General features: G+C 34.2%; 3 protein-coding genes, 1 long non-coding RNA gene and 1 pseudogene across 4 annotated transcripts; 3 read left to right on the top strand and 2 right to left on the bottom strand.

The window, feature by feature from the left end:
* Positions 1-339: 339 nt before the first annotated feature.
* Positions 340-3762, top strand: LOC121235583 (G-type lectin S-receptor-like serine/threonine-protein kinase At4g27290). Its single transcript, XM_041131925.1, is given in 8 exon segments — positions 340-1410; positions 1412-1655; positions 1777-1886; positions 2243-2405; positions 2407-2467; positions 2588-2816; positions 2905-3091; positions 3229-3762. Coding segments are annotated over 8 exon segments (2304 nt in total). The 5' UTR covers positions 340-400; the 3' UTR covers positions 3529-3762.
* A 2237-nt stretch (positions 3763-5999) lies between these two features.
* On the bottom strand, positions 6000-8053 carry LOC121235842. The gene is made up of 2 exons (XR_005934604.1): positions 7649-8053; positions 6000-6257 (listed from the first exon to the last, which is right to left on the bottom strand). It is a non-coding gene; the product is annotated as an uncharacterized LOC121235842 (long non-coding RNA).
* A 3352-nt stretch (positions 8054-11405) lies between these two features.
* LOC121235584 lies at positions 11406-14315 on the top strand (annotated as a pseudogene).
* Positions 14316-14476: 161 nt separating this feature from the next.
* LOC121235837 (G-type lectin S-receptor-like serine/threonine-protein kinase At4g27290) lies at positions 14477-18674 on the bottom strand. The gene is made up of 7 exons (XM_041132262.1): positions 17346-18674; positions 17032-17160; positions 16574-16731; positions 15833-16043; positions 15248-15485; positions 15020-15170; positions 14477-14870 (listed from the first exon to the last, which is right to left on the bottom strand). Exons 1-7 carry the CDS (start codon positions 18613-18615, stop codon positions 14562-14564), a joined length of 2466 nt encoding a protein of 821 aa, XP_040988196.1. The 5' UTR covers positions 18616-18674; the 3' UTR covers positions 14477-14561.
* Positions 18675-20609: 1935 nt separating this feature from the next.
* LOC121235841 (calcium-binding protein KRP1-like) lies at positions 20610-21385 on the top strand. Its single transcript, XM_041132265.1, has one exon. It carries the CDS (start codon positions 20937-20939, stop codon positions 21285-21287), a length of 351 nt encoding a protein of 116 aa, XP_040988199.1. The 5' UTR covers positions 20610-20936; the 3' UTR covers positions 21288-21385.
* Positions 21386-23290: the final 1905 nt, after the last annotated feature.

The raw sequence follows: 23290 nt of genomic DNA on the forward strand, positions 1-23290 counted from the left end.
ATTTGGTGTGTCGTGGTTGTTGAAATCAGCTCAATCCATTTCAAACTTATGATCACTATTTTTTCAACTTAAATAAACCCATTCTATTTCATACATTTAAACACACATATCAATTTATTTATATTCAAACACATCTTAGAATCCAGAAAATAATATAATTTACAGATCGATTCAAATTATTTGATATCAACTCAGCATATAAACGCAAAATCACCTTGACACACTGCCAACTAAAATCCAGAAACGAGAGTGAAAAAGTCTAAAGCAAAAAGATGTGTACACAAGGAAGCAAAATACGTGTTCAATCCATATATCTCTACTTGTGGCCTGTGGGCATTTACCATATACACGCCTTGCTTCCACCGAATCAAAAGCAGAGCAACCATTTACTAGAAAATAAATGAGGGCCTTTGCCTGTCTTTTTGTATACTCTTTATTATTCTCCCTCTTAGAAACCTCCATTCCGCTGGGCACTCTCCCTCCAAGTCGATCAATCAGAGACGGCGGCGACACAGTAGTTTCAGCTGGTAGAATATTTGAATTGGGATTTTTCAGCCCTGGTATTTCAAAGAGCCGATACGTGGGAATATGGTACTTGATATCTTCTGAAACAGTTGTATGGGTGGCTAACAGAGACAATCCTCTTAACGATCACTCCGGAGTTCTTACCGTCACCGATGAAGGAGTTCTTGCCCTTCTCAATGGAACAAATAATATTATTTGGTCAACTAATACATCAAAAACAGCAGAAAATCCAGTTGCACAGCTCTTGAATACCGGAAATCTTGTTGTGAAAGATGGAAATATCGATGACCCAGATAGATTTTTGTGGCAGAGTTTTGATTATCCTTGTGACACATTCCTACCGGAGATGAAGCTTGGAAGGAACTTAGTAACTGGTCTAGATAGGTTCATATCATCTTGGAAGAGCGAGGAAGATCCTGCTCGAGGTGATTTTTCAGTACGGTTAGATCTTCGTGGGCTTCCACAAATGGTTATTATGAAGGGGAATACCATAAAGGCTAGAACGGGGTCATGGAACGGTCTGAGTCTTACGGGACGTTCGGGGTTAAATCCGAACTCACTCATATTAGAATTAAAATTTGTGATGAATCAGAACGACGTCTGCTACGAGTTCATACTCGTAAACAGTTCTATTTTCTCGAGATATGTAATAACCCCATCAGGCGTTGCGCAGCGGTTTACATGGACGGATCGAACACGCAGTTGGGAGCTTTTCTCTACATACCTGTCAGCTCAGTGTCAAAATTATGCCTTCCGTGGCGCATATGGTACCTGCGATGTTGATAACTCTCCCGTATGTGGATGCTTGGAGGGATTCTTACCCAAGTCTCCGAAAGAATGGAAATCACTAGACTGGTCTGATGGATGTGTTCGAAGGACTCCATTGAGATGGATTCCTCAAGTACACGGGGCTGAAATTGCCTGACACATCTTCTTCCTGGTTTAACGAGACCACGAGCCTCGATGAATGTAAGGTATTATGTTTGAAAAACTGCAGTTGCACAGCATGTTCAAATTTAGATATTAGGGGAAAAGGAAACGGCTGCTTGCTTTGGTTCGGCAACCTGAATGATATCGAAGTATTCTCCCAGCGTGGGCAAGAGCTGTACATAAGGATGGCGAGTTCAGAACTAGGTACTTTTTCACTTCTATTATTTGATCTGAGTTTTTGCTCTTTATCTGTAAATAGAGGATAAGTCAGATATATGCAGATTGACTCTAACCTAGTTTTCAGAAAATACTGGGAAACAGGGGAAATCCAGCAAGATAAAACGAGCAGGAATCATAGCCGGCGCTGCAATATTAGTCATTGGAATTCTAACACTTGGGAGTGATTTCATACCTACGGAACAAGAAATTTAGTTTCAAAGGTGAGGCTATAAGACATTGAATGATAAATTCTGATGCATGATAGCATGAACATATATTTAACGGCTAATAAATTTCTATAAAAGTCTTTTAATTTAGAATGCATCGGATTAAATGGTTGGTAGCTTGCATTCAGGAATGGCTAAAAGAAGACACAAGAAAAATTATGCCAATGAAGGCCTGAACGAAGACATGGAGTTAACCGATAATTGATTTGACAGCCTTGGCTAATGCCACCGAAAACTTTTCAAGCAAAAACAAGCTCGGAGAAGGTGGATTTGGACCTGTATATGGTAAACAAAATATCCTCACCATGTAAACTATATGTTTTGGGCAACATTTCCTAACCTATTGATTTTCAGGGAACACTGGTAGAGGGGCCAATGATAGCAGTAAAAAGGCTTTCAAAGAATTCTCGACAAGGACCTAACGAGTTCATAAACGAAGTCAAATTAATTGCCAAACTTCAGCACCGCAATCCTGTAAAGCTTCTAGGGTGTTGCATGGAAGAAAAATGAGAAAATGTTAATCTACGAATACATGCCAAACAAAAGCTTGGAGTCCTTCATTTTTGGTTTGAGCTTTGACCCTTCTAATGCAGGACATTCATGTTTGGTTTTATCTTCTTCGGTTAATGAACTTTTTGTTGAGAATTCGGTGAGGTTTGTACTAACATGAAGGTGAAATTGGACAGACCAGACAAGGAGTAAATTGTTAGATTGGCGCAAGCGCATGAACATTATTGCCAAAGGGCTTCTCTATCTTCATGAAGACTCTAGACTGAGGATCATCCATAGAGATCTTAAAGCCAGCAATGTCCTACAAGATATTAACATGAATCCGAAAATTTCGGACTTTGGCCTGGCTAGATCATTTGGGGGAGATCAAATTGAGGCCAATACCCATAGGATTGTTGGAACATAGTAAGTATACACGTTTATATTTCTCTTATAGATTACATCCAACTATTTGCGATCTTCATTGTCACTGTCCTTACATTTGCATTTGCAGTGGCTATATGTCTCCCGAGTATGCGGTGCATGGGAAGTATTCTGTGAAATCTGAGTATGCGGTGCATGGGAAGTATTCTGTGAAATCTGATGTCTTTAGCTTTGGAGTTTTGGTATTGGAGATAGTGAGTGGGAAGAAGAACAGGAGATTCTGCCATCCAGACCACCACCTTAATCTTCTTGGACATGTAAGCATGGAGAATGCCGAATGGGATTCTATTGATTAACGGTGTTGTTCCAAAATAATAGGTTGTAATATGCTACGATAGATGAACATATCTGAAGGAATTCTGACCCACAGAAATATGGCTTAAATTTGTTTCAGGCATGGAGACTATGGACTGAAGATAGGGTGATGGAATTAATCGATGAAATAGTAGGTGATGCAAACACACGATCTGAAGTATCAAGACTGATTCAAGTGGGTCTGTTATGTGTGCAACAAAGACCCCAAGATAGACCAAGCATGTCGTCCGTGGTTCTAATGTTAAGCAGTGAAAGTTTATTGCCTATCCCAAGGCAACCGGGTTTCTATACGGATTCACCTGAAAGAGATTGTTCGTCTGGAAAAAATCCAACTTATTCAGCAAATGGAATCAGCATTTCAACGTTTGAAGCACGGTAGATGGTATCATTTTGAGGATGAGGCGAGAGGTTTCTTCTCAAGTTTGTGCTTTCTGAAAGTCAATATATCAGCCTAGCTAGAAAAAAGAGTTTGCAAGCCGCTTTTGTTCGGGAAAGAACAAAAAGGGGAAAACTAGATACATTGATCTAGTAGATTTTTCTTCAGACAGAGAACTCTATTACGTGTTTTGAACTGTATGTTCTTAAATAATTTATAGAATCATCTACTTCTTAATGCATGCTCTAAATTGACGCCCACTTCAATGAATTCATTGTCAGCCGAAATTCAATTGAATAGTAAATTGTCTTTATTCGTAACGTTTTTATCATTACCGTTCTTTTTGTCATTAATCTTTCCTTCATTTTTTTTTTCTTTGTTCTTGAATTTTGAAGAAAAACTTTTACGACATCTTTTATTTCCAAGCATTTTTGTAAGTTCTGAACGGTTAGTGCTCTATGGGTTTTATTTCCGGCATCTGTTTTACCATTTGATCTTTTTTAAATATTATTTAAGGCAATAAAGAAAAGAAAGTCGTTGGGTTGGGTGTTAATTTAATCAGTTTTTATTTTATTTACGTTTACGGCATTAAAAGCTTGGAATCAAGAGTTATTACTGAAAATTTCAATGTTTAGATTTTAAAAATTGTTGTACGAGAAGTGAATTGATGTGCACCGGTAGAAATAAAGCTCCGAATGGTTTTCCAGTAGTAAGTTGGCTGTTTTTATTGTTTTGATTGCCTATTGCCGTTCACTTAAGAGTATTTATTCTGGTGTCTTTTTCGTATGAGATAGAAAGAAGATAAGAGAAAGTGTGTAGATAATTTTTAGAGTATTTTTCAAATAAAAGAGATGTGTTTTTTTAGTGAAATTTTGGGCTCAACTATTTGTGCATAGTTAATTTGAGTTATATGACGATTAGTTGAGTAGTTGTATCTTGAGGAGTCAAGTTAAGAGAATTTCTATCGTATCAGTTAATTTAAAACTTTATATATCGCAAAAAATTTAAATCTCTTTAAAGAGAATGAGATTTGCATATCTCAATCTAAACTAATTTCATTTGAATATTAATTCTATTATAATTTTTATTATATTATTATATATTTTACCAACACTTGTGTTAATAGTAACTGTTAAGGCCCAATCTTCCCTTTAAAGTTTAAAGCACGAGTCGAACGTGTGAGTTATTGTCGTATGGGGCCCATGGGCCAAATGGCCGTATAGAGACTGGAAAAGCAACGGACACCCCACCTCGGGACAAGAACGGAAGAGCCGCGGCACACGTGTATGCGAAATTGGAGTTTTTCTAAAATTAGAATTGCTACGTACAAAAAAAAAATAAAAATAAAAAAAATAAAAAAAAATTCATATATTGATTTGATTTTATGAAATCTATTAGAACAATTTTACAATCCAATGTATAATATCAAATCACGATACTTAATAGATTTATTTTTATATAATTACCGATTAAAATAATTTTTTTTAAAAAATGTGGTACATAACGTGGGAAGTTAATGAATCTTAGCAAGATACCCACCTCATGTGGGCGTGATTGGGCCATTGAAGGCTAATTTGAATCCTAAAACAGGAGTGACGAGAGACGATCCTCACCAAATTGAGGCAATTAGTTCATATAAATACCAACTGAACTCTCTATGAACTTAAGTTTTGGTTTTGTTCTTCTTCAAATAATTTAATTCTTTTACTCATCATCTATTATTGTGTGCTCTGGATAAATTATTAACTTATAACTGTTTTGTAATTATATTTTAACTCTATATAAAAGTCAGAATGGTTTATAAAATTAAAATTTATTTTTAATGAAGGGGTCTAATTGCATTTAGGGTTATTCACTGGCCCGGCCCGAAAATATCATTTCTGGCCCGACTTGACCTGAAATAGGTCTGTTATGTTTTGCCGATTACCCAACCCAACCCGACCCGACTTCTTCTTTCTTTCTTTCTTTTTTCTTCTTCTTCTTCTTCTTCTTCTTCTTTTTTTTTTTTTTTTAATTTTATTTTATGTTTAAATCTATATGTATATTAGAAAATTTTGATTACCATTCTATACAAAAAAAAAAAAAAAAAAAATGGTATGTTCCAATGCTCTTTTGTGATTTTGTATAGGAGGTTGTGATGTGCACTATGCAGAATCTATTTGTTTATGAATTTTAATGTAATTGGAATTTACATTATGACAATGTTCTACGGTTCATTGTATTGTCAAATCGGATGGCTTTGTATTTCTTCTTGTTGTTAGATCCTAATTTTCTTATCAATTACATGATTTTTAGGAATAGTTATAGACTGAATTGCTTTTAGAAGTAATATATTCCTGTTTTGTTCATCATTTATGGGAAGATGAGATATAGATATTATCAATTTGATGTGCTAATTTGGCATTAAAAACTTTAGTTAGACATGAACAAAAGGTAACCAAGAGAACAACATTCAATATTTTTAAAGTCACATCTGAACAATTGAAACGAGTCATGTTTTCAAATCAGTCACAGGCATTCGTACCATATCCATACAACAAATTCATGCACAGAATGCATGAGATTCCAAAAGAATGTCACTGAACCACAAAAACATAATCACCCTTTCCCTGAAAGAAAGAAAAATAATTTTTCATGAAGAATAATTCACCATATCCATACTACGCCCTTGTAGCTGTGGCCCTGTTGTAATCTTCAATTGGCCTCATTCAAAATATTCTTCGAAGTTATCTCTACATGAAATAAAAAATTATGTTAAACATATAATTAATTGAAATGACTATAAGAAGACATATAATTAATTTATAATAAAAATTAATAAAAATTATGGGAACTGTTGGAGCATTGACTATAGGAACTTTTATAATTTGGTTGGTTATAAAACAGATGGCTCCAAATTTTACAGTTGGGTGACAACCACTTGGTATCAGATGCAAACCAACAAACACAGAAAGTATGTCCATATCAGTGAGAGCATCAAAACTTGAACAAAAATCTTCCACCTATTATTATTCATCGTCCTCTGAATCTGTATTAAACAGAGATAATTGATCTTCAGTATTTATTTGATCTCTTTGTTTTGGATCCTTCTGCTCTCACAAGATACAGAATAAATCACAGTTTTAGAATCTCTTCATCACAAAGTGTAACTACATGATAAAAATGCTTGACCAGGTCGATGGAAATTGACCAACCAGCCAACCTACCTGCCTACCTATTAAAATAATGAAATGTGCTTATCAAGAACAATACAGAAATTTCAACCAACTTTATCTAAAAGAAGAACCAAGTGTTCATTATTATATGTTGTGATATAACAAGAGAGCCAACAATGTTTTGTATGAGGAGCAGCAGTAAAATGATAAAGTCAGACATCAAGCACTTCCAGAGAATGTTTCATTCAGGTGATCCAATCATATCCAACGCCTAGTTAAAGTGAATGAAACCAAAGACTCAAGTCACCCCTCTGCTGTTTGTTTAAAAGTGCAAATGTTTAGTTTTTAACACCAAGAGAGAAAAAAAAAAAAAAAGAATAAAATATACTTTACCTAAAGCTACCCGAATGCTACTTAGTACTTACTTAGCCCCTAAATTTCTGCTCAAAAGTTGAGTTTATTGAAGTACATAATGGTCTGGATTATTATGTAAGCGTTTGTTTAGCACTAATTGAATTCACACTACTCTTTCGATAAAATAGACAAGCATTTGCTGGGCAAGTTGACTTGCTTCAAAACCCAGTTAGGTTCAGTACTTCTTTTGCCACCAAATCTATATAACTAAATAAAATATGAATCTAAAGAATACAAAAACTTCAGACCAGACCAGGGAAGAACCAAATTTACAGACCTGGTCTTCTTGTAACCCTCCTTAACAAGGGAAGGGAAAAAAAAAATCATATAACAGATCTAGCTCACGCTCAGATTTGATGGGTTAAATCTGCCTTAAAGCTCAAAAAGAGAAGCTTGTTTCACATCAGATTTAGCCCCAAAACAAACACACAGATTTGCACAAAACTTCCATCCAAACAAACAACACAAACTTAGGGCGCAGCTTGCAAATAGAATTTTTCAATAATTTTACAACAAAATTAATTACACAAGCCTCAAAGAGCAACTGGGCATACCCTGGATAGTTTTTTTCGGTGTTTGTAATTCGTAGAGAAAGCTTCCACGATCCAACCACCACAGAGAGCTAGCAAGAGAGACTGAGTTAGAGAGTGAGAAACACAGAGAGAGAGAGAGCTGCGAGACACAGAGAGAGAGAGAGAGAGATGCAAGAGACTAGAGAGAGAGCTGAGTCTGCACGTCTGCAACTCTGCAAGGCAGCAAGAGGCTTCAGGTTGCTTCGAGCGAGAGAGAAGAGGGACTGAGTGAGGACTGAGGAGAGAAGATGGGTGAACAGTCCTATGCAAGAGAGAGAAAACTGTCTTATCTATCTTTGGCAAAAACGAAGTCGTTTTTGTTTGTTAATTCGGGTATCGGCTAATAACCGAGTTTTTAAAACGGGTCGGGTAATTTGCGTTTCCGATTCGGAATCTAAACGCGCCGGGTAATTTCGGGTCAGGTCGAGAAAGGTCAGTAAAAATCGGCTGCCCTTTTTGTTCAGTCCTGATTGCATTATTTGATTGTAATGACTTACAAAATAATTATAGAAGTATAGTGGAAGGAATGCACCGTGAACTCCATACTTCTCTACTTGTCCGCATTTACTATATATACAAGCCAGCCTTACTTTCACCGAACCAAAAGGAGATCAACCATATCAATGAATGCCTTTACCTGTCTTTTTGTATACTCTTTATTATTCTCCCCTTAGAAACGTCCATTCTGCTGGACACTCTCACTCCAAATCGATCAATCAGAGACGGAGACACATTAGTTTCAGCTGGTAGAAGATTTGAATTGGGATTTTTCAGCCCAGGTTGTTCAAAGAGCTGATACGTGGGAATATGGTACGTGATATCTTCTGGGACAGGTGTATGGGTGGCTAACAGAGACAATCCTCTTAACGATCACTCCAGAGTTCCAATGGTCACCGATGAAGGAGTTCTTGCCCTTCTCAATGGCACAAATAATATTATTTGGTCAACTAATACGTCAAAAACAGCAGAAAATCCAGTTGCACAGCTCTTGGAGCAAAAGGGGCAAAAGGGTTTTTATATTATTGCTCATTAACTTCAACGCTTCAATGGGAGAACCAAGAGTTGCAATAAAACAAGTAGATTTAGAGGTAGAAAATATCAGACATTAGATCCTTCTGTTCTTAGAGCACACAAGGTGACACTTATTAGTCAATAACAATGTATCCATAATCTTAAGTGATCTTTTATTTTTCTCCAAGCATAAATAATAACCAAAATGATAGAAGAAGCTTACCCTTAGACCAATATCAACACCTTTTGATAATTAAGTCAATATTATTAATTGCGCAAAGGGTGCAACCCAAGTACACAAAGTGTATACAAGCAGAGTAGAGTCATCTAACTAAAGACGAAACAAAAACACGATGACATAAAATTTATATAAGTAAAACTACAACCATTAAGACAATGTTCAAGACTTAAGGGTCTTTAGCAGTATAGAACAAAACTCATCCACTGCCTTCATACAGCCTTCAAAGATCCTCGCATTTAGTTCCTTCCACACAAACTATATCATGCAAAAAGGAAACATCCTTCAACTTCGACATTATATTGGCCTATGCTATTATACAAAAGTCATGTAAAATGGCCAAAATAATATTAAAAAAGAAAATAGAATTATCCTCTCTTCCTGATGAAATTATTAGTGAAAATTCCACCCCCTCGATCAATGCCTAAAATCTCAATTTCTATTTTTTTTTTTTTTTTAGAAAGTACATTTCAAAATTCCTGTTGAATCACACATTTTAGATGTATCATGACCATTACCTAACTTCAGAAACAATATTACAAGGATAAACCTCTCAAGCAATATGATTGTTAGTAAAATATCATCCCTGTGGTCTAAAATTATATGAAGCTCAAGAGAGAAATGCCTTAAGAGTGATATCAAATGATGTTTCTAACAAACAAGATGGGGCTTTATTTTTAATACACTTCCTATTACCTTTGTGTTCTGGGCTATTAAAAATAGTAATATGTTTTAATCATTTTCTGATGCATTTTTTTTTTTAAATACGCAGATGGAAACATGGTTGGGGAATTCGGGTTTTAGGTTTGGAACTAAAGATCGTGTGTTTCATGGGGGTTTTGCTGGAGAATTTAAGATTTTTATCAAAATGAGAAATAACGTTATTATTGCAAAGGATTCAAGAAATGGGGAAGACGAAATACCTGGTCGAGAGGAAGAGAAAGAGAAATGCGAGATCAGAGGGAGAGAGGAGAGGGTTGTGCGACGAGACCTTCAGCTATTGCGGGGCGTGAGTCCGAAGCTGTGATTTTACCTCGTTCTACGATTTTTCACCTGGGCGGAAGAAAGAAGCAGAGACGAGAATGAAAATATTGACAGGGAAAGAAACCGACGGTAGTTTGCGAGAAAATGTCAAGAGAAGAGAGAGTTTCAAAAGAAACAATAAAATAAAGATTTGGTTAAATGAGAAACCTTTAACTATTAACTATTTTTAGAAGGGAAATGATTTGTAAAAATTTTAAATAGACAAATCACGTACTCACATACAAGTCTTTATATAAAAAAAAAATAGAGCTCAAATAAAAAAAAAGTATAAAAAAAAATTATTCTTTATTAATTAGACCTATTTTTTTAAAAAAAATTTATATGAGACTTATCTATTTGAGATTTGTACGTTACTAATTTTACTTTTTTGGAATACATTTTCGTTCAATTATGATATGTAGAATTAATTAAAATTAAAATTTATATAAATAATTTTCATTATATGATATATTGTAATAGGATGAAAGTACCATATGATTCGTACTCTAAAAATATCTAAATAATTTTTTCATGTTTGAAAAATATCTTTGATAGTTTAAAAAAAAAATGCAGTAGATTTATAGAAAGCATTTTAAGAAAAAATAAAAACTAAACGGCTACAATTCTTTATAAAAGAAATTCAAATAAAAACTTTTGTTGAAAGATCTTCAAAGATTTTGTGAGATACTAAAAAAATAATTATAACAATTTTACGGGCACTTTATGTACTAAATAATAAATAATTTTTTTAATAGTATAACTTAATCATTTTTAAATAGTATAATTTTTTTAATAAAACTATAAAATTCAAATTTTTATTGCCCACATCAAGCTCAAACAGGAAAAAAATAAAAATAAAAAAACAAAATTACAGAAAAAAAAAACTATACTGTGCGCTTAAAAAATGATTAACTTATAATTGTATTATGAGATTTTTTTTTAAAATTTTTCTCATCAACCACTGTTCACCATCTCACATCTCACACCTTATAAAAAAAGTCTCACACATTTTGAAAAGCACTCTCATATTCTATAAAAAATATCCCTAAATCCTATAAAAAAGTTATAGGTGTTGAGTGTATGATGTGTATCATTGTTAATTTGTAACAAAACTTTTTTTAACTCTATATAAAATTGAGGATGATTTTATAAAATTAAAATTAGTTTTAATAAGGGGTATAATTGCATTATTTAATGGTAAAGCTTGAAAGGTAAAGCTACAAGTCACAGGAATTCTAACACTTGGGAGTGATCTTATACATACAGAAGAAGAAATTTAGCTTGAAAGGTAAAGCTATAAGACATTGAATGATCATTTCTGATGCATGATGCTATGTATATACATTTAACTGCTGAGAAGTTTCTACAAGATAATCGTGTCCAATTCAACTCCTAATATTTCAGGAATGGCAAAAAGAAGACGAAGGAAAGATCACTACAATGAGGGCCGAACGAAGACGTGGAGTTCCCAATAACTGATTTGACAGCCATAGCAAATGCCACCGATAACTTTTCAAGCAACAAGAAGCTGGGAGAAGCCGGATTTGGACCTGCATGTCATGTATAAGGTGAACAAAAATGTCCATACCATGTAAACTGTACTCTCTTTTTTTTTACAACATTTCCTAAGCTATTGATTTTCAGGGTACACTGGTAGAAGGGCAAGTGATAGCTGTAAAGAGGCTTTCAAAGAATTCTGGACAAGGACCTAACGAGTTCAAAAATGAAGTCAAATTAATTGCTAAACTTCAGCACCGCAATCTTGTAAAGCTTCTTGAGTGTTGCATGGAAGAAAATGAGAAAAATGTTAATCTACGATTACATGCCTAACAAAAGCTTGGAGTCCTTCATTTTTGGTTTGAACTTTGACCCTTCTAATGCAGGACATTCATGTTTGGTTTTATCTTCTTCAGTTAATGAGTTTTTTGTTGAGAATTCGGCAAGGTTTGTACTAACGTGAAGGTGAAATTGGACAGACCAGACAAGGAGTAAATTGTTAGATTGGCGCAAGCACATGAACATTATTGGTGGCATTGCCAAAGGGCTTCTCTATCTTCACGAAGACTCTAGACTGAGGATCATCCATAGAGATCTTAAAGCCAGCAATGTCCTACTAGATGTTAACATGAATCCAAAAATTTTGGACTTTGGCCTGGCTAGATCATTTGGGGGAGATCAAATTGAGGCCAAGACCCATAGGATTGTTGGAACATAGTAAGAACGTTTATATTTCTCTTATAGATTACATCCAACTATTTTCGAACTTCATTGTCCTTGTCCTTACATTTGCATTTGCAGTGGCTATATGCAGGGACAAAACTAGGATTTAGTGTCTGGGGAGTGATCGGCAAAGTGTGCGGTATGTGTCAGCATAAGTAATATGTACTTTTTACATGTGATTATATAAAAAAATAATTATACGTTATAAAATTATATAATTTTTCTCGATTTACTCATATTTTTCTAAACTTTAAAAAAAAATTATTGATTAAGAATAAACTTGAAAAAGTATCTAATAATATAAAAGTCGTTAGATTTTTTATTGTATAGTTGTATTACTATTAATAAGTAAACAAAAAAAGCATGTGAATAACTAATAAATTCTTCACAAAAGAAAATAAATTCTTCACATACTCTCTCTATCTCTCTAGAAACGTCTCATCAATCATTTAGCTAGACAAATTTGCTACCTCTCATATGCAAGAATCTTTTAGATTTGTTTTAACTATTAGATAAACTCTATTGAAACTTCTAGTTAGTTAACTGATTAATATGTGGTTAAAAACATCTCAAAGGTTGTAAAGGAAAATTATGTACAGGTGATAGGCAAGAAATTTAATGAAGTCGAGAATAACCCAAATGAAAAAAAAAAAATCATGTAAGAAAGACAAGAAAAATTTATATGATATCATTGACGTGAAACTAAACAAACCGCACAATGCACACCAAAGGCACAATGCACCCTGGCTATACGTCTCCTGAGTATGCGGTGCATGGGAAGTATTCTGTGAAATCTGACGTCTTTAGCTTTGGAGTTTTAGTATTGGAGATAGTGAGTGGGAAGAAGAACAGGGGATTCTGTCATCCAGACCACCACCTTAATCTTCTTGGACATGTAAGCATGGAGAATGCCGAATGGGATTCTATTGATTAACGGTGTTGTTCCAAAATAATAGATTGTAATATGCAACGACAGATGAGCATATTTGAAGGAATTCTGACCCTCAGAAATATGGCTTAAATTTGTTTCAGGCATGGAGACTATGGATTGAAGATAGGGCGATGGAATTAATCGATGAGTTAGTAGGTGATGCAAACACACGATCTAAAGTATTAAGACTGATTCAAGTGGGTCTGTTATGTGTGCAACAAAGACCTGAAGATAGACCAAGCATGTCGTCTGTGGTTCTAATGTTAAACAGTGAAAGTTTATTGCCTATCCCAAGGCAGCCGGGTTTCTATACAGATTCACCGGAAAGAGATTCTTCGTCTAGCAAAAATGCAACTTATTCAGCAAATGGAATCACCCTCTTGGCTCTTGGGGGGGGGGGGGGGGGGGGGGGGGGGGGGTTCTTTTGAAATTTATGCAGTCAGAATATGCTTTGAACTTTATGTATTTCCGTGAAGATTTAAAAAACAGTTCTTTCCTGATATGCTATAGAGTTGCACCCAATTTTTCACCAGAAATGCAATTGAATAATGGAATAGGAAATTTTGACTAGGCATAGGCCAAACATCTTCCCCAAATCATTGTAGGTATTCAATTCCTGCAATCTCATTTCAGTGAACGACTCAATTTGTAGCTCATATTTTACTTTGGACATAAAAAATACTCACTTGGACTACACATTCTTCCGTCTCGATTCATAGTTGGTGAAAGTCGGTCCCACGGGCTTCAAGTCAATTTTTCAGCAACTCATTGAGTTGAGAATTGAGGAGAGAAAATTCTTAACAGAGAATGATAGGAATGGAGGGAGAAAGTGGCACTCAGAGAGAAGAGGCAAGGGTAGAACTTGGAAGCATTCAAGGATTGATGTGTATACTTCACCAATGAATAGCCCACATGGGATGTCTCTTGTATCTAAAGTCAAAAGAAATCGATCTATTCTTCTAGAATGAGAGAAAAATGCTCCAAAGAACATTAGTTTTCCTTTCAATGCTGGCCTTGTGCATGCTTTTCTTTTCCAAAATCATTTTTCCATTATTCCTAAATCACTAATGCATCATCTCCGATTTCTAACAAGTGGTATTAAAGTCTTGAGCGGTTTCTCCGATTTTCCTTAGCTATATCTGCTCTTGATTGAGATTGATGTGAGTTTGGCTAGCATTTATCTTTTGTTTTATGTGGATGTTGATCATGCTTGTGTTGCCGTGTAATTTGGTCTTGACTTTTATCTTCAGCTGTTGATCCAATATGCTTATCATTATAAGAGTCAATCCCGGTTATTTTGGTCTCTCAATCTGAAGAAGGCGGAATTCGTTTCAAATATGGTAACATATAAGGCACCTCACCAAATTTCCATAAACAAACTGACGATTATAAACAACGAAGCACTAGAGCAGACGGATAAATAATTAAGAATTTACAAGTCTTTTCGGTTTTTTTTTTTTTAAATAAATAAATTATCGAGCCTCTACAGATGTAATAGAGAGTCCATTACTGGAAGATATTTCTCGCTTGCTTCGCGAGGAATCCATGTCCGAAAGATACCTTTCGGTGAGAAAACCAGGCTGTTTAGGCACAGGTAGTACAGCCTCACTACTCAACATCAAAACCACAGTGGACATGCTTGGTCTATGTTCTGGACTTTGCTGCACACATAATAGACCCATATGTATTGATCTTAGCACTTCTGTTGGGTTACACGAATCCTTTACTGATTTATCAACCAGTTCCAATATCCGTCTCTCCTCCTTGTACAGTCTCCATGCCTGGATGAATTTAAACCATTTTATAAAAAAAAAAAAAAAATGAGGGGGAGGGGAGAAAAATATGGAAATTCTCTTAAGATATAGCACAAAGTTGACTGAGAATCATGGCTCATGAAATAATTGAGAATATCTAGCTTGACATCACTTACATGCCCAAGAAGGTTCAAATTGTGGTCTGGATGGCTGAATCCCCTGTTTCTCTTTCCACTCACTATCTCTAGTACCAAAACACCAAAGCTATATACATCAGATTTCACCGAGAATAGCCCGTCAATTGCATACTCTGGAGACATGTAACCGCTGCAGCAAAATCATTGATTAAATCAATACAAGTTATGGACATTGGTGGCAATATACAATGTTATAGAAATTCCTACAATGTTCCAACCACTCTGCTTGTCTGTGCTTCCGTTTGATCTCCTCCAAATATTTTGGCCATGCCAAAGTCTGAGATTTTTGGATTCATGCCATTGTCCAGTAACACATTGCTAGCTTTTAGATCTCTGTGGATAATTCTGAGTCTGGAGTCTTGATGAAGATAAAGTAGCCCCCGAGCAATCCCATTGATAATGTGGAAACGCTGAGGCCAATCTAATGATATGTTTCTCTTTGGATCTGCAAACGAACATTAAAAAAAATGATGGTTGGTACAATTCCATTCCAATTTATCTACAAATGAGGGATTTTTCAAAGAGTAATTCTACATACAACTGTGAAGTATGTAAACGCCGCGTAATCGCTTTGAAAAAGAGTGGGGTCTACTACTAAAAAATTAATTTTTTTTCATGTGAGTCTCATGTTTTATTCACTTTTTCAAAGCGATTACGCGGCGGTTGCACAATTCACGGTTGTAAATATCTTTTCTCTTTTTCAAAACATCAATTCAAAAGGAAGTTGGAGAACTTTGAAGCTCATGGTAGAAAAAGTTTTAGTCCAAGTAAGAGTTCTTGAGAGAGCCAAACCAAATATAAAGGAGTCCAAGCTCTTGTTGGGCATGTATTCATATACGAGCATCCTTTCGTCTTTTTGGATGCAACATCCTAAAAGCTTCACAAGGTTTCGATGTTGAAGTTTGGAAATGCTAGAAACTTCGTTCTTGAATTCGTTGAGTCCTTGTCTTGATTCCGATGACAGCCTCTTAACAGCTACTTCTTGTCCTGCCTCTAAAATGCCCTGAATATCAACTATTTTTATCGATCACAGTACACAGATGACAGATATAAGGAATACCATGCGCATATATTTGTTTCTTTGTATGCATTCACATTGGTGGAGAAGTTCTTTGTTTCTTTGTATGCCTCTAAAATACGCATGCCTCCGCCTGGATGACTTAAAAAAGGGGGTAAAATATAGTTTGTGCAGACACTAGTTTCATATTATTGCACAAGGATCACCCTTTTGTTTGATTACCAATATAAATGCATGCACAGCATTGTTTTCTTTTAAGTTTCACATGGACAAACTCAGAGGCCAATACCTTTTTTCAGAAAACAAACTGCTACTAAAAAGTGATGCAAGTTCAGAAGGATGAATTTTGTGTACTAAGCTGTAGCTATTTAAAAAAACATGGGAGTAGAAAATAAGAATTATAGGCAGAATAGTCCTACTATGTTGGTGCCTGAATTTTGTTCCATGCAGATCATTAGATAGTCTCAAATATATCCATGAAATGAAACTGCATACCAGTGTTTCGATGCAAATACCTTGTAGACAAGTCCAAATCCGCCATGTCCAAGCTCATTTTGAGTTGAAAAGTTCTCTGTGGCATAAGCTATTGTGGCAAAATCAAATAATGGTAGGTCCAAAGTTTCATTCTCCCTTCCATTGCCGGCCTCTTGTTCTGGATTGTATAAGATACATCCTGCAAAGAAATGGGGCAGATATGAACTAAGTACCCGGGTGGTATTCACAGATATGATATTCTCCACACATCCTCATTGATTCTTCCTAGCTGATGTCAATTACAAAGTACAGAACCACATCTAGAAGGACTTTTACCCAATGCACCGTACTAATTGATGCAAGGCATGGTGAACTTAATGAGAGCTTGAAATATGAAACAGAATCCTGCTGGAGTGGCTGGTCTAAGATCAGTCACCCTTTCTTTGACTACAAATTTTCACTGATGAAAACAGTTGTTGGTTCTTTGAAAATCTTTTACCTTCTCTTTTTCGCTTCTTCTTCAAGACAAATAACATCAAGCTTAGGCCGAGGAGAGCCATTCCAAAAGACAGTACAGAGATAACTATGGTCCTCACTCGTTTCTTTCCTTTAGAGCTTCCATATGCTGCTGCAATTAACTCAATATGAAGTAATTAGCATTAGCATTATGCCATACAATAGTCCAAAATCATTCTATCATTTTTTTCCGCCTCCGAACTGTTCCTTATGCTGACATATGCTTATATTTAAGTGGGTCTAATTCTCACTTTAAATCTAAAAAGAAAATAATTATTAAGAATACAGGAACCATACTTAATTCAGAGGCAGCCATCCTTATGTAGATGTCTTGCCCATTTTCAGAGTACTCTCTGATATCAATCAGTTCTCCAAACCAAAGTATGCACCCACTTCCTCCTTCTCTGACATCCAGATTCGCACAAGCTATACAAGTGCAATTTTCTAAGCAAAGCTTCTTGCATTCATTAAGGTCCATAGTCCTGTTATACCAGGACTGCCGTGTGTCTGGCAACTTAATTCCAGAATATTTCACAAAGCCCTCTCCATCACTGCAACTCAAAGGCGTCTTTACCACACATCCATGTGACCAATCCGCCGCGTTCCAGTCTTCAGGAAATTTCGGCACAAAACCTTTTATGCACCCACAATATGGGGAGTTATTGATGTTGCACGTACCGTATGCACCACACAATCCGTACCTGTCACAGCCATCTACTTGTGCTGTTAAGTAGAGGCTCCAACTCTGGGTCCGATCAATCCAAGTAAAACGCTGCAGATTGCCTTCAGGTTTTAACTCCATTCTTGAAACAACTGAGGTGTCGATAAGATGATATGAATAGTAAGTCTCCTCCGGATTGGAAACAAACTCATACGTATAAATTGGGTTCGGTTTCAAATTTGGCATCCCGCTGAAATGGAGACCATTCCATGGTCCTGTCCGGAATTTAACAACTGGACCCTCCCTTAGAAAAAACTGTGGCACTCCATTAGGATCAAGATGATTAGTATAATCACCTGTTGAAGGGTCGTCAACACTCTTCCATGATGTAAGCTGCCGATTCATGCCTGTTACCAAGTTAAATCCATACTTCATCCCCGGCAGAAACGTATCGCCCGGATGATCAAAACTTTGCCAGAGGAAATTTTCCGGATCATTTTCATTTCTATCTCTTACTACAAGGTTTCCTGTATCCAAAAGCTGTGCAACCGGATTGGTTGCTGATCTTGATGAACTTGCAGACCAAATGGTGATATTAGCATCATTTGAAAGGACAAGAATTCCCTGGTCCAAAAGTTTCAAAGCTCCTGATGTATCGTTAAGAGGGATATCTCTGTTGGCAACCCATACCACTGTTGTTGTAGGTATCTTCTTGTACCATATTCCTATATACCGGCTCTTGGAATTACCTGGACTAAAGAATCCCAGCTCAAAATTCCCACCTGATGAAACTTTGGTCACGCCATCTTTAATTGATTCAGTTACACCAATGGTGTCTGTAACAGCTGAGATTACAGAGATGGGAAATCTGCAGCACAAGAAGTAAAGTACGATGAAGGCTTTCATGGTATCCAAACTAACTAATTAGTTGGATGGACTGACGAAGAGAGAATAAAATGCAAGGGACGGCAGATCACAACTTCCAAGTTCTTTATTATTTGTAGCATATAAAACGAAGCACAAGAGATAGGGCTCGTTGAACTTGGAATTGGTAAAACAATCTTAAACGTCTTAAGTTCTTTTAGTTTGAACTTTGAAGCAATCAACCATACATATTCTCTGAAGGGCAAGATTGAAAGGTGGAAAATTCTTCAAATCATGATTGAAATGGATTATTAATTAATGCCAAAGATTTTTTATCAAATTTTGAGATTAATAAAGAACTGAAATTAAGAAGGTGATGTATGTGCTTGAGAACCGTTCCAGCGTTCCTCCATCTTTACCTTGATCATGCTGTTTCGTGTGTGTGTGTGTGTGTATAATATTTAATGTTCTTTGAGAATGTACGCACTCTGCTACTTAATTAAAAGACTAGGTTGAGTGATAATATTGTCATTTAGATGCTTGACTGAGTATGGGAAATTTTGGATTATGCTAAAGATCATAACCGTAACATGAAGCACGACTAAAACCGATGCAACTCAGATGACAATATCAGCGCTCAACCGAAAACAGCAACATTTACAATATTAAAAGATGATATTCTGAAAAAGCCAACCGATACCTAACTATGTATAAACAATTGAAGTACTTCAAACCAAGAAGTCAACTAAGACAGAGAGCATATATGTTTCCTTTAATATTTTATTACCACGCAAGAGAGGGAACAAAGAGATGTAATTCGTAAAAGAGAATTGCCCTGGCAATTCTCTTTAATATTACCATCAAAAGTAAACTCACAAATTGATATAGTTTCATATAATACGTTATATTTATTTTACAATAAAAATAGTTTTATAATCTAACATATCACATTAAATCACGTTAGTTTATAAATTTACTTTTGTAGAATTTATTTGTGACTAAAGAATACCTCTCAATTATTTAGAATTCTTGGCGTTGACTGTTTACTTTGTGTTTAACAAGAAAAGAGATCTTTGAGTCATTGACGTAATTGGGTGTCAAAAATCAAAAGACTTAATAGGATGCGTGTTATATGTATCGGATTACATGTAACAGTGTTACAGTAACACTATTTATGAGTTTTACAATATTTATTATTTAGCCTTGTAGCATTTATTGTATGGAAATATATACTACAAATCTACATATTCTTTCTATATCTCTTTGAAAATTTAGACTTTTAAGCCTCTTCTAAAATTAAAAAAAAAAAAAAATCCTTATCCGTAGTTTATACAAAGTTGTTTTAATCATTATATGTGAAGGAGAGTAAATTACAATTGCCAAGATCAAGAAAATGTGATTTTTAACTTAGTGGGAGGGTGGTGGGCATCATGAAGCACACCTCTCCTACGTAGTGCGTAACAGATAGGTTTTAATTTTATAATAAATATTTTATTCCTATCCATTTATTCAGGTCCAGATAAGATTATTTTAAATGAAAGTTGAATAAAATATTGTTAGAATATTATTTTTTAATATTATTATTATTTTAAGATTTTAAAAAGTTAAATTATTTATTATATTTTATGTAAAAATTTGATAAAATTATAATAATAAGATAAATAAAATAAAATAAAATAAAATAAAATCGTTTCTAGTGCTCAAAGGAGACATATATGAAATACAAAAAAAGCTTGATTAATCCATGTTTGCTTTTGTTGCGGGGCTCGTTGTTGGGCTTTTGGTAGCAAACTTTTGAGTTTTAAGGAATTCGGTCCTCCTCTATTCAGGCCCAAATAAGAGAGAACGTTTACTGGTCAACATCGCATGGAAACGTGTCTTTCTGCAAATAAGGCCTCCACGTAGCACTTGGTTCACGTCAAAAGGGCATGGATGTAATTTACACTTTCCGCGTCGATTTGACCGAGTACATCATCTCTCCTCTCTTTCTTTTTTTGAACAAATCATTCCTTCTCTCTTAAGTAATGTACGGTTTCACCCTTGAGATCGAGCTTCCGAGTGAAGTAAAGCTACAATACGAACTCGTCCGACACGTTCATTAATTCGGAATTACGGTTATACCCCTTTCACGGCCTTCTCAGAAAGCCCTAGGCAATTTCGAAAAGGACCGCCATCCTCTCCTTACTCGTGATATGATCTGTACCTTAGTTGTCTTCCATGGCCTGTCCTTCTTCGAAATCTCAACCCCCTCCTGCTCCTACCCTATATATATGTGTATATTTACACATTCCTAATAATTTCATCCCAAATTTAATAACTCCTCTCTCTCTCTCTCTCTCTCTCTGTGCAAGCAATAAACTGCAATGGCATCCCAAAACCCAGAAAGCCAGTTCCAAGATTTCTTACCGACCATGGCCCACAAGCTCGGTGGGGACGGCCTGATAGGTGAGCTGTGCAACGGCTTCGATCTGTTGGTGGACGGCGACAAAGGGGTCATCACCTTCGATAGCCTCAAGAGGAACTCCGCTCTGCTGGGTCTGCAAGACTTGAGAGATGAAGATCTGCTTTCCATGTTAAAGGAAGGCGATTTCGACGGTGATGGTGCCCTTAATCAGATGGAGTTTTGCGTTTTGATGTTCAGATTGAGCCCTGAGCTCATGGAAGAGTCCTACTTTTGTTTAAACGAAGCTTTAGAACATGAATTCCAACATTGACTGCTAAATTATTTTTTCTTCTTTTCTTTTTCCTTTTTTAATGTGTAAAAGTTTTTAACTTTTATTAGGATTCAAATAAACTCTTGCCCTTCCTTTCACTTGTCTCCTCTCTTGTTTGTATGTATTTATTTATTTATTTATTTTAATAACTAAGATACCGTTTTATTATATAAATGGACCAAAATATCAAATGTGTCCCAATAAATACCAAAACAATCCCTACCCAAAAATCAGGAAATAGAGTTGATTAATTCGATGTTATGGTTTCTTGATCAAAAGGCTAACAAAAAAGTTGATAAGAAATCGCTTCTTTTTTTTTTTCTTTTTTTTTTTTTTCCCTTAAAACAGTCAAAATAGTGGACCGTATTGCCAGTCTTTTGGCACGTTAGTGACGTGACGAGACGAGACGAGAATCAAAATAATAGGATTAGCATTGGTTTTATTAAAAGTTTAATCAAATATAAAATTTGATAAATTTTATTAAAATAGGATTATATTAAATTAATGAAATAGATAAATATAAAATTTTGAACTACAATAAATTTATAGATTTTTTTAAATTTAAAGGTCTACTATTCATTCATTAAATTTATTTTTTATTCATTTTTTATCTCTAAAAGTCTTTTTTATTTACATTTAATCTCTAACTGTCTTGTAATAATAATATAAAAATTAAATTAAATTATTAATTAACATATGATTAGTATAATTATAAAATATGAAAAAAAAAATATTTTTATTAAAAAAATTATATTATATTATTATTTTGATGAATTCAATGGATAATTCAATGTGGAGTTATGATTAGAGAAGTTTTAAATTTATAAAAATTATGTACTTTTCATCAAATTTTAGAGATAACTTTGATGAAGCCAATATCAATGCTTTAAGTAGGGACAATGCAGGCCCAGTTTATATTCTTAATTTATCTCAACTCATTTTACTATTATTTAACAATTTTAATTTATAAATTTTATTATTATTTACAATTCATCTTATTATTATTCACAACTCATTTTAATTTATTTTTAAATCTAAACGACACCTAAATATAACTCAATTAGGCCTGCGCCTATTCATTGAAGATAAATATTAGGGCCGATGCAATCGTATTATTTTCTTACTTATTCTTATCTTATTTTATTTAATTATTATAATTTTTTAAAATTTATATATAAAACAAAACTAATAATTCAATATTTATAAATTTTAATTAAAATAATATTAAAAATATATATTTTAATAATATTTTATTTAACTTTTAATTTTTATCTCAATTTATCTCATTTTATTTAAAAAAAAGACTAAATACATGTATGCAATTATTTTCAAAATATCACTTGAATGTAAAATATTTTTAATTTCAAATCGACTTTGTTTGATTACACATTTAAGATGGAATGAAATAAAATATTTTAAATAATAGTAAAATTTTTAATAAATTAGGATAAAATAAAATAGTTTGTAAAAAAAATATGTTTACATAGTGAAATTAGATGAATTAGTTTTAACTTTTTAGATATATGATAAAATGGTGAGACTTACTAATTATTAAAAAGTATTTAATTATTGAGTGAAAAATATTATAAATATATTAAAAATAAATAATATATATTATTAATTTTAAAACCTATAAATATTTTAACTTTTACAAAATATATTTTTTATAGTTTGTACTGGGCTTAATTATTTCAATATTTTTAAATACGAACGCATTGTTTTTGTTAAATAAAATTATTTTAATTATGAACTATTTATTATATTATATTTTACGAAGTTCGAAATATATTTTTTTAATTATATATTACAATAAAATATAAAATTATAACAAATAATTATATATATTAAAAATATTGTTTTTTTTTTTCAATTCATTAATTTTGAATTTTCTAATAAATACCCAAACTGCAGCCAGCCACCTTCAATGCTCTCAAAAATATCATTATCATTGTTAATTTTTTAAATCAGAAGGAATGGAGTTAATGTAGATGGGATGGGGAAAG

The sequence above is a fragment of the Juglans microcarpa x Juglans regia genome, chromosome 6D (assembly GCF_004785595.1).
Source record: "Juglans microcarpa x Juglans regia isolate MS1-56 chromosome 6D, Jm3101_v1.0, whole genome shotgun sequence".
Classification (NCBI taxonomy): Eukaryota; Viridiplantae; Streptophyta; class Magnoliopsida; order Fagales; family Juglandaceae; genus Juglans; species Juglans microcarpa x Juglans regia.

What these genes read in the sequence shown, in the direction of transcription:
- LOC121235837 (XM_041132262.1), bottom strand. Translation starts at nt 18,615, where the DNA reads ATGAAAGCCTTCATCGTACTTTACTTCTTGTGCTGCAGATTTCCCATC. An exon ending in GATTTGGACTTGTCTACAAG is followed by an intron (nt 16,044 to 16,573) that starts GTATTTGCATCG and finishes GTTGATATTCAG; the next exon opens with GGCATTTTAGAGGCAGGACA. An exon ending in CTTGGACTCCTTTATATTTG is followed by an intron (nt 15,486 to 15,832) that starts GTTTGGCTCTCT and finishes GTTCGTTTGCAG; the next exon opens with ATCCAAAGAGAAACATATCA.
- LOC121235841 (XM_041132265.1), top strand. Translation starts at nt 20,937, where the DNA reads ATGGCATCCCAAAACCCAGAAAGCCAGTTCCAAGATTTCTTACCGACC.